Raw genomic sequence first — 11,948 nt, forward strand, 5'->3', positions numbered from 1 at the left:
GGACCAGACATTGTTCTGGAAGTCGGGTATTTCCAATCTGAAAGCAGGTGTGTGTGGAAAATGCCAGTTAGAGCAATACATCCTCTCTATGTTTTCACTCCTCAGACAAGTTTCAGCTAGCAATTGGGGCCATGATCTGGACAGCGTGAATGAGTTTTATTTTTATTTTTCTATTTTTTTTTTTTTTTTTTTTTACCCCTGTGGGCATTAGCTCTTGAAAGCAAGCTCTGAGAATTAGAAGTAGAAAAACCCTGACCACTGAAAGTGAATTGCTTTGGGGCCTTGAGCCGTTCACACTCATTTAAAAGGGCTTCTTTCCATTTTGAAGCTCTGCCATCCTCAGTGTACTGACTTTTGTCCCCAGAGGGGCACCACGACCTCACACAGCAGCAGCCAATAGAACGTTGGTGAAAGACATCTCATTATAATACGTGTTCCTTGAGAGCAAGACTTTGAAGGTTGGCTTCCTTGCTGTGTGTCCTCTGTGCCTGGAACAGTGCCTGGCACCTGGTGGGTGCTTAATATTTATTTGTAGAATGAATAAGTTACTCTTTGGTTTGGTGCTATTTCATTCTAGAACAAAACTTACGGAATTCAAAGGTCTGTAGCTCTTCTTGGCCAAGAGCAGTATCGTGACTCTAATGATATAGTCCATGTCCAGCTCTGGGGAGAAAAAAAACTCTTCTCAGCAATGTAATAAGGACAGTATCACTTACTATACACACTACTTCCTGAGGCTTTTCAAAATGGTTATTTATTTAAGAAAGTATTATGTAAGCAAAGGAAAGATTGATATTTATCAAGGATTAACAATAATTATATGTATAACTTCAATTAAAAATGAGTGAGTAACAAAACAGGAAAAAAATACAGTGTTCTAAAATATAGTCCATTGTAGGAGTAGTTTTAGTGAATGAGCTGGAAATGTTAATCAAATGTCTCCCTTAATTAATCGAATTAGCTTGGTTAAGAATATAGACCCCATTTTAAAAGGCCAAATGATCCATAGATTTCTTAAAATGTTGCAGAAACTAGAGTTCAGGGGTGCGATGGGTCAGTTTTATTGCATTTAAAATTTACAGTTTTCAAGGTCACAGCTACATTTCTTTTTCTTTCTTTTCTATTTTTAACCTTAAAACAAATGAACTTTATCTTACAGTTCTGGAGGTCAGAAGTCTGAAAAGGGTCTTAAGAGGGTGAAAGAAATTGTCAGGACTGTATGCCTTCTGAGGCTACAGGGGAGATGCCATTCCTTGCCTTTTTCCAGCTTTCAGAGTCTGCCCACATTCCTAGGCTCATGGCCCCCTTCCAGCAATTGTGTCACTTCTACTTCTACTTTGGTCATCTTCTTCTCTGACTCTTTGTCTTCCTCTTCTAAGGACCATTGCGCCCATTGGGATAATCCAGGATAATGTTCCCATCTCAAGATCCTTAATCACATCTATAATCTCCTTTTTGCCATGTAAGGTAACAAGTTTACAGTTTCAGAGATTAAGATGTAAACATATTTGCAGGATCATTATTCTAGCTAACACATCAAGCAAAACTTTAAAAATAAACTAGTATAGCAATATTAATGTCATAAGAAAGAGTTTAGTGCAGACACAATTGGGATGAATAGAGATATGGCATAGTAATAAATGAAATACTCCACCAATTAGATAAAACAATCAAAAACTCATATACACTTAATAGCATATCCTTAAAAGCAGAAAAGAAAAACTGACAGAATTATAAGCATAAATGGACAAATCCGTGGAAGATTTTAACACACTTCTATCAGAATCTGATAGGTAAAGCACATAAAAAAATTGTAAGGGTGGGGTTGCTTTGGACAACATAGTTACATATATTATTTTAAAAAAGTTTTTCAAGATTATTTTTCACTATATTTTCTTAAGTTGACAAAAATAAAAAGGTATCTCTCCCACAATTTTACTGAGATATAATTGACATATGACATTTTGTAACTTTAACTTTGTAGTAACAATGTGTTGATTTGATACCTTTATATATTATAATACAATTACCATCACAGTGTTAGCTGACACCTCCATCACATCCTATAATTACCATTTCTTTTTTGTGGTAAGAACGTTTAACATTTCCTCTGTTAGCAACTTTCAGGTATATAGTACAGTATAGTTATCTATAATCACAATGCTGTGCATTAGATCCCCAGACTTATTCATCTTCTAACTAGAAGTTTACACTCTTTGACCAACATCTCACCATTCCCTAGCCCCTGGTAACTACCATTCTACTTTCTGTTTCCATGAGTTTGACTTTTTTAGATTCCACATATAAGTAATATCATACAGTATTTATCTTTCTCTGTCTGACTTATCTCACTTAGCATAATGTCCTCAAGTTCCTTCCATGTTGCTGAAAATGACAAAATGTCCTTCTTGTTCATGGCTGAATATCATTCGTATCTAAATCTATTTATCTATCTCTCATCTTTTTATCCATTCATCCATAGATACTTAGGTTGTTTCCATATCTTGGCTATTGTGAATTATGCTGCAATAAATATGGGAGTGCAGATATCTCTTCAATATCCTGTTTTCATTTTCTTTGGATATATACCAAGAAGTGGAATTGCTGGATCATATGGTAGTTTTACTTTTAATTTTTGAGAAACCTCCATACTGTTTTCCATAGTGGCTATGTCAATTTGCCTTCCCACCAACAATGCACAAAGTTTCCCTTTCTTTACATCCTTGCCAACACTTGTTATCTCTTGTCTTTTTGATAATAGCTACTCTAACCACATCTCATTGTGGTTTTGATTTGTATTTCCTTGATAATTAGCCATGTTGAACATCTTTTCATGTACCTGTTGGCTATTTGTATATATTCTTTGGAAAAATGGATGAATTAAAAAATAAGACCTAACTATACAGTGTCTATAAGAGACTCACTTACACTTTAAGGACACCCATATGCTCAGAGTGAAGGGATAGAGAAAGATATTTTATGCAAGTGGAAACCAAAAGGGAGCAGAGGTAGCTATGCTTATGTAAGTCAAAATAGACTTTAAGTCAAGAATAGTAACAAGACACAAATAAGGTCATTATATAATAATAAAGGGGTCAACTCATCAAGAAGACATAACAATCACAAATATATATGCACTCAACATCAGAGCACCTAAATATGTTAAGCAAATGCTAACATAACTGAAGGGAGAAATAAACAACAATACAATAACAGTAGGAGACTTCAGTACCCTACTTTCAGCAATGGATTGATCATCCAGAAAGAAAATCAAGAACAAGGAAACAGTGGACTTGAACCATACTTTAGACCTAGTGGAAATAGCAGACATATGTAGGACATTTTATCCAACAACAGTAGAATATACATTCTTCTCAAGCATGCATGGAATATTCTCCTGGATAGATCAAATGATAGGCCACAAAACAAGTCTTAGCAAATTTAAGAAGACTGAAATAATAATCACATATCTTTTCCAACCACAATGGTATAAAACTACAAATCAACAACAAGAAGAAAACTGGAAAATCTACAAATATGTAGAAATTAAACAACACACTTCTGGACAACCAGTGGGTCAAAGAAGAAATCAAAAGGGAAGTAAAAAGGTATCTTGATACAGTTACATTTCTAAATGGACTGGTTGCTTAGCTTTTACATTGTGATTTTTATGCATTTTATCAGAGAACTGGAATGCTCATCTGTGTGCAGATAAAATTAGCTATCTTTCATGTTTTGTTCACTGAAAATAAAGATGAATATTTAATTTGTATTAATAAATTATTTTATTAATGTTAATCAAATAACTATTTAGCTTTTTTTTTTTAATGGGTTTATATTTAATATAGTACTTCTCACCATGGAGATGTTAGCAGTTTATAAAGATTTTTTTGTTTTTGTTAAACGTTAAATCTTTTCTCCATTTCAGTGTCAATATAAAGTATTTTTTTACATTAAATCTTTTCTCCATTTCAACGTTAGATACATCAAATACATTTTCTAAACTTTTTCCCCCACAAAGAGATAAGTTTTAATTTTTTGACCAACTGTATTTAATATCTAGGTACAATATTAACTTGGGAGATAACAAAACAAAAATGCATTAAAAATATGGAGAAAAGACTCCTCAGTGATGCAGGAGGCAGTGATTATAACTAAACAGTGGCAATTTCCTAGGATTCTGGGCAAGAGTTTTCTTATTATTATTGAGAATTCTGAAATTATGAAATATTACTTATGCAGAGTTCAGCCATCTCACTTCTTTGACCTTCTTTCTAACTAGCAAATGCAAATTACAGACGGCATTTTTCAGTGCATTATTTGTTGTGAAGAAAACGTTTTGTTTTCCATTTAACATATCAGTTTGTTCCTATTTATAGGGAAATAACCAAGACTATGAAGCTACCCTATTTACTGTTTCTTGAGAACTTTCAGACACCAAAACTCAGTTCTGAACCTCAATAGCACAAAGGTTTTCAGGGCAAGGTTTGATTCAGGAGGCCCTTCAAAGTCACATCTGTCCATTTCTCTTTCGTGCATATACCCCCAAACAAGCACAAATGCCTGTAATGCTGAGAACCACACCTAACAAGAGAGCGATTGCATCTCCGGCTTCTACTGCTTCCACAACAGGCAGCACCAGAAGCAATGAAAAGAGAACTAGGAACAGTTGTGTTGAAACTGAGATCATGATGTCGAGATCTTGAGGTGACTGGTTCTTAAAGGCTGAAGGTTCCAAAGAAAGCGTTTTTTTTTAATTCTACCAGTTCAGGATGCTAAGGCTAAGCTCCACGTGACAGCACCTTCCAGGAAGCAGCCATTACAGGAATCAACTATTTAGCTTTTAAAAGATGTTGAATAATTAGGAAAATGGAAATTAAATCAAACCCAAAATGAGATACCACTTCACATATAACAGGATGACTAAAATTTAAAAAGACATAATAAAAAGTACTGGAGAGGATGTGAAAAAATTGAAGCCTTTGGATAGTCCAGCTAGTGGGAATGTAAAATGGTGCAGCCACTTTGGAAAACAGTTTGGAACTTCTTTAAAATACAGTTACCATATAACCCAGTAATGCTACTCCCAGCCTCATGAGAAATGCAAACATGCATACACACAAAAACTTGTATAAGTATTCATAGCAGCACTATTCAAAATAGCTCAAAAAGGGAAAGAACCTAAATGTCCATCAACTGATGAATGGATAACCAAAATTTGGTATATCCATACAATGGAGTATTAGTTGGCCAAAAAAAGTGTGAAGTATTGCTTCGCGGGCGGAGACTGTGGGTGGCTGAGGGGGAAAGCTTCGGAGCCGCGGAGGAGAGCGCAGCCATAGGGATGCGGAGGGCAAAGTGGAGAGATTCCCGCACAGAGGATGGGTGCCAACCGGCACTCATCAGCCCGAGAGGCTTGTCTGCTCACCCACTGGGGCAGGCGGGGCTGGGAGCTGAGGCTCGGGCTTCGGTCGGAACGCAGGGAGAGGACTGGGGTTGGCGGCGTGAACACAGCCTGCAGGGGGTTAGTGCATCACGGCTAGCCGGGAGGGAGTCCGGGGAAAAGTCTGGACCTGCCAAAGAGGCAAGAGACTTTTCCTTCCCTCTTTGTTTCCTGGTGCGCGAGGAGAGGGGATTAAGAGCGCTGCTTAGAGGAGCTCCAGAAACGGGCGCGAGCCGCGGCTAAACGTGCGGACCCCAGAGACAGGCATGAGATGCTAAGGCTGCTGCTGCCGCCACCAAGAAGCCTGAGGGCGAGCACAGGTCACTATCCACACCCCCCTTCCAGGGAGCCTGTGCAGCGCGCCACTGCCAGGGTCCTGTGATCCAGGGAAAACTTCCCTGGGAGAGCGCACGGCGCGCCTCAGGCTGGTACAACATCACGCCGGCCTCTGCCGCCGCAGGCTCGCCCCGCACTCCGTACCCCTCCCTCCCCCCGGCCTGAGTGAGCCAGAATCCCCGAAGCAGCTGCTCCTTTAACCCTGTCCTGTATGAGCGAAGAACAGACGCCCTCCATCGACCTACACGCAGAGGTGGGGCCAAATCCAAAGCTGAGCCCCTGGGAGCTGTGAGAACAAAGAAGAGAAAGGGAAATCTCTCCCAGCAGCCTCAGAAGCAGCGGATTAAATCTCCACAATCAACTTGATGTACCCTGCATCTGTGGAATACATGAATAGACAACGAATCATCCCAAATTGAGGAGGTGGACTTTGAGAGCAAGATTTATGATTTTTTCCCCCTTTTCCTCTTTTTGTGAGTATGTGTATGCTTGGTTCTGTGTGAGATTTTGTCTGTATAGCTTTGCTTCCACCATTTGACCTAGGGTTCTATCCGTCTGTTGTTTTTTTTCTTTTTTTTCTTCTTTAAAAAATTGTTTTTCTTAATAATTATTTTTTATTTTAATAACTTTATTTTATTTTATCTCTTTCTTTCTTCCTTTCTTTCTTCCTTTCTTTCTTCCTTCCTTCCATTCTTTCTTTCTTTCTTTCCTTCTTTCTTTCTTTCTTTCTTTCTTTCCTTCTTTCTCGCTTTCTACTTTTTCTCCCTTTTATTCTGAGCCGTGTGGATGAAAGGCTTTTGGTGCTGCAGCCAGGAGTCAGTGCTGTGCCACTGATGTGGAAGAGACAACTTCAGGACACTGGTCCACAAGAGACCTCCCAGCTCCACATAATATCAAACGGAGAAAATCTCCCAGAGATCTCCATCTCAATACCAGCACCCAGCTTCACTCAACGACCAGCAAGCTACAGTGCTGGACACCCTATGCTAAACAACTAGCAAGACACAAACACAACCCCACCCATTAGCAGAGAGGCTGCCTAAAATCATAATAAGTCCACAGACACCCCAAAACACACCACCAGATGTGGACCTGCCCACCGGAAAGACAAGATCCAGCCTCATCCATCAGAACACAGGCACTAGTCCCCTCCACCTGGAAGCCTACACAACCCACTGAACCAACTTTACCCACTGGGGACAGACACCAAAAACAATGGGAACTACGAACCTACAGCCTACAAAAAGGAGACGCCCAAAACAGTAAGTTAAGCAAAATGAGAAGACAGAAAAACACACAGCAGATGAAGGAGCAAGATAAAAACCCACCAGACCTAACAAATGAAGAGGAAATAGGCAGTCTACCTGAAAAAGAATTCAGAATAATGATAGTAAAGATGATCCAAAATCTAGGAATAGAATAGACAAAATGAAAGAAACATTTAACAAGGACCTAGAAGAACTAAAGATGAAACAAGCAACAACACAATAAATGAAATTATAAATACTCTAGATGGGATCAATAGCAGAATAACTGAGGCAGAAGAACGGATGAGTGACCTGGAAGATAAAATAGTGGAAATAACTCCTGCAGAGCAGAATAAAGAAAAAAGAATGAAAAAAACTGAGGACAGTCTCAGAGACCACTGGGACAGCATTAAATGCACCAACATTCGAATTATAGGGGTTTCAGAAGAAGAAGAGAAAAAGAAAGGGACTGAGAAAATATTTGAAGAGATTATAGTTGAATCAAACTTCCCTAATATGGGAAAGGAAATAGTTAATCAAGTCCAGGAAGCACAGAGAGTCCCATACAGGATAAATCCAAGGAGAAATACACCAAGACACATATTGATCAAACTGTCAAAAATTAAATACAAAGAAAATGTATTAAAAGCAGCAAGGGAAAAACAACAAATAACAAACAAGCGAATCCCCATAAGGTTAACAGCTGATCTTTCAGCAGAAACTCTGCAAGCCAGAAGGGACTGGCAGGACATATTTAAAGTGATGAAGGAGAAAAACCTGCAACCAAGATTACTCTACCCAGCAAGGATCTCATTCAGATTTGATGGAGAAATTAAAAACTTTACAGACAAGCAAAAGCTCAGAGAGTTCAGCACCACCAAAACAGTTTTACAACAAATGCTAAAGGAACTTCTCTAGGCAAGAAACACAAGAGAAGGAAAGACCTACAATAACGAACCCAAAACAATTAAGAAAATGGGAATAGGAACATACATATCGATAATTACCTTAAATGTAAACGGACTAAATGCTCCCACCAAAAGACACAGATTGGCTGAATGGATACAAAAACAAGACCCATATATATGCTATCTACAAAAGACCAACTTCAGACCTAGAGACACATACAGACTGAAAGTAAGGGGCTGGAGAAAGATACTCCATGCAAATGGAAAGCAAAAGAAAGCTGGAGTAGCAATTCTCATATCAGACAAAACAGACTTTAAAATAAAGACTATTAGAAGAGACAAAGAAGGACACCACATAATGATCAAGGGATCGATCCAAGAAGAAGATATAACAATTGTAAATATTTATGCACCCAACATAGGAGCACCTCAATACATAAGGCAAATACTAACAGCCATAAAAGGGGAAATCGACAGTAACACATTCATAGTAGGGGACTTAAACACCCCACTTTCACCAATGGACAGATTATCCAAAATGAAAATAAATAAGGAAACACAAGCTTTAAATGATACATTAAACAAGATGGACTTAATTGATATTTATAGGACATTCCATCCAAAAACAACAGAATCCACATTTTTCTCAAGTGCTCATGGAACATTCTCCAGGATAGATCATATCTTGGGTCACAAATCAAGCCTTGGTAAATTTAAGAAAATTGAAATTGTATCAAGTATCTTTTCCGACCACAACGCTATGAGACTAGATATCAATTACAGGAAAAGATCTGTAAAAAATACAAACACATGGAGGATAAACAATACACTACTTAATAATGAAGTGATCACTGAAGAAATCAAAGAGGAAATAAAAAAATACCTAGAAACAAATGACAATGGAGACACGACGACCCAAAACCAATGGGATGCAGCAAAAGCAGTTCTAAGAGGGAAGTTTATAGCAATACAATCCTACCTTAAGAAACAGGAAACATCTTGAATAAACAGCCTAACCTTGCACCTAAAGCAATTAGAGAAAGAAGAACAAAAAAAACCCAAAGTTAGCAGAAGGAAAGAAATCATAAAGATCAGATCAGAAATAAATGAAAAAGAAATGGAGGAAACGGTAGCAATGATCAATAAAACTAAAAGCTGGTTCTTTGAGAAGATAAACAAAATTGATAAACCATTAGCCAGACTCATCAGGAAAAAAAGGGAGAAGACTGAAATCAATAGAATTAGAAATGAAAAAGGAGAAGTAACAACTGACACTGCAGAAATACAAAAGATCATGAGAGATTACTACAAGCAATTCTATGCCAATAAAATGGACAATCTGGAAGAAATGGACAAATTCTTAGAAATGCACAACCTGCCAAGACTGAATCAGGAAGAAATAGAAAATATGAACAGACCAATCACAAGCACTGAAATTGAAACTGTGATTAAAAATCTTCCAGAAAACAAAAGCCCAGGACCAGATGGCTTCACAGGTGAATTCTATCAAATATTTAGAGAAGAGTTAACACCTATCCTTCTCAAACTCTTCCAAAATATAGCAGAGGGAAGACCACTCCCAAACTCATTCTACGAGGCCACCATCACCCTGATACCAAAACCAGACAGGTATGTCACAAAGAAAGAAAACTACAGGCCAATATCCCTGATGAACATAGGTGCAAAAATCCTCAACAAAATACGAGCAAACAGAATCCAACAACACATTAAAAGGATCATACACCATGATCAAGTGGGGTTTATTCCAGTAACACAAGGATTCTTCAATATACGCAAATCAATCAACATGATACACCATATTAACAAATTGAAGGAGAAAAAACATATGATCATCTCAATAGATGCAGAGAAGGCTTTTGACAAAATTCAACACCCATTTATGATAAAAACCCTGCAGAAAGTAGGCACAGAGGGAACTTTCCTCAACATAATAAAGGCCATATATGACAAACACACAGCCAAAATTGTCCTCAATGGTGAAAAACTGAAAGCACTTCCACTAAGATCAGGAACAAGACAAGGTTGCCCACTCTCACCACTCTTATTCAACATAGTTTTGGAAGTTTTAGCCACAGCAATCAGAGAAGAAAAGGAAATAAAAGGAATCCAAATCGGAAAAGAAGAAGTAAAGCTGTCACTGTTTGCTGATGACATGATACTATACATAGAGAATCCTAAAGAAGCTACCAGAAAACTACTAGAGCTAATCAATGAATTTGGTAAAGTAGCAGGATACAAAATTAATGCACAGAAATCTCTGGCATTCCTATACACTAATGATGAAAAATCTGAAAGTGAAATCAAGAAAACACTCCCATTTACCATTGCAACAAAAAGAATAAAATATCTAGGAATAAACCTACCTAAGGAGACAAAAGACCTCTATGCAGAAAATTATAAGACACTGATAAAAGAAATTAAAGATGATACAAATAGATGGAGAGAGATATACCATGTTCTCGGATTGGAAGAATCAACATTGTGAAAATGACTCTGCTACCCAAAGCAATCTACAGATTCAATGCAATCCCTATCAAACTACCAATGGCATTTTTCACAGAACTAGAACAAAAAATTTCACAATTTGTATGGAAACACAAAAAACCCCCGAATAGCCAAAGCAATCTTGAGAACGAAAAATGGAGCTGGAGGAATCAGGCTCCCTGACTTCAGACTATACTACAAAGCTACAGTAATCAAGAAGGTATGGTACTGGCACAAAAACAGAAAGATCAGTGGAACAGGTTAGAAAGCCCAGAAATAAACCCATGCACATATGGTCACCTTATCTTTAATAAAGGAGGCAGGAATGTACAGTGTAGAAAGGACAGCCTCTTCAATAAGTGGTGCTGGGAAAGCTGGACAGGTACATGTAAAATTATGAGATTAGATCACTCCCTAAGACCATACACAAAAATAAACTCAAAATGGATTAAAGATCTAAATGTAAGGCCAGACACTATCAAACTCTTAGAGGAAAACATAGGCAGAACACTCTATGACATAAATCACAGCAAGTTCCTTTTTGACCCACCTCCTAGAGAAATGGAAATAAAAATAAAAATAAACAAATGGGACCTAATGAAACTTAAAAGCTTTTGCACAGCAAAGGAAACCATAAACAAGACCAAAAGACAACCCTCAGAATGGGAGAAAATATTTGCACATGAAGCAACTGACAAAGGACTAATCTCCAAAATATATAAGCAGCTCATGCAGCTCAATAACAAAAAAACAAACAACCCAATCCAAAAATGTGCAGAAGACCTAAATAGACATTTCTCCAAAAAAGATATACAGACTGCCAACGAACACATGAAAGAATGCTCAATGTCATTAATCATTAGAGAAATGCAAATCAAAACTCCAATGAGATATCATCTCACACCAGTCAGAATGGCCATCATCAAAAAATCTAGAAACAGTAAATGCTGGAGAGGGTGTGGAGCAAAGGGAACACTCTTGCAGTGCTGGTGGGAATGTGAATTGTTACATCCACTATGGAGAACAGTATGGAGGTTCCTTAAAAAACTAAAAATAGAACTACCATATGACCCAGCAATCCCACTACTGGGCATATACCCTGAGAAAACCATAATTCAAAAAGAGTCATGTACCAAAATGTTCATTGCAGCTCTATTTACAATAGCCCGGAGATGGAAACAACCTAAGTGCCCGTCATCGGATGAATGGATAAAGAAGATGTGGCACATATATACAATGGAATATTACTCAGCCATAAAAAGAAACGAAATTGAGCTATTTGTAATGAGGTGGATAGACCTAGAGTCTGTCATACAGAGTGAAGTAAGTCAGAAAGAAAAAGACAAATACTGTATGCTAACACATATATATGGAATTTAAGAAAAAAAATGTCATGAAGAACCTAGGGGTAAAGCAGGAATAGAGACGCAGACCTCCTAGAGAACGGACTTGAGGTTATGGGGAGGGGGAAGGGTGAGCTGTGACAGGGCGAGAGAGAGTCGTGGGCAT

At 37.8% G+C, this 11,948-nt stretch overlaps 1 protein-coding gene across 1 annotated transcript; it reads right to left on the reverse strand.

Annotated features, from left to right (window-relative positions):
* Window positions 1-3,831: 3,831 nt before the first annotated feature.
* Window positions 3,832-4,808, reverse strand: LOC309970451 (small integral membrane protein 30). Its single transcript, XM_082852867.1, has one exon. The coding sequence runs from the start codon at window positions 4,688-4,690 to the stop codon at window positions 4,511-4,513; it is 180 nt and encodes a 59-aa protein (XP_082708993.1). The 5' UTR covers window positions 4,691-4,808; the 3' UTR covers window positions 3,832-4,510.
* Window positions 4,809-11,948: the final 7,140 nt, after the last annotated feature.

This window comes from Leucopleurus acutus (assembly GCF_964270905.1).
Source record: "Leucopleurus acutus genome assembly, chromosome: 13".
NCBI lineage: Eukaryota > Metazoa > Chordata > Mammalia > Artiodactyla > Delphinidae > Leucopleurus > Leucopleurus acutus.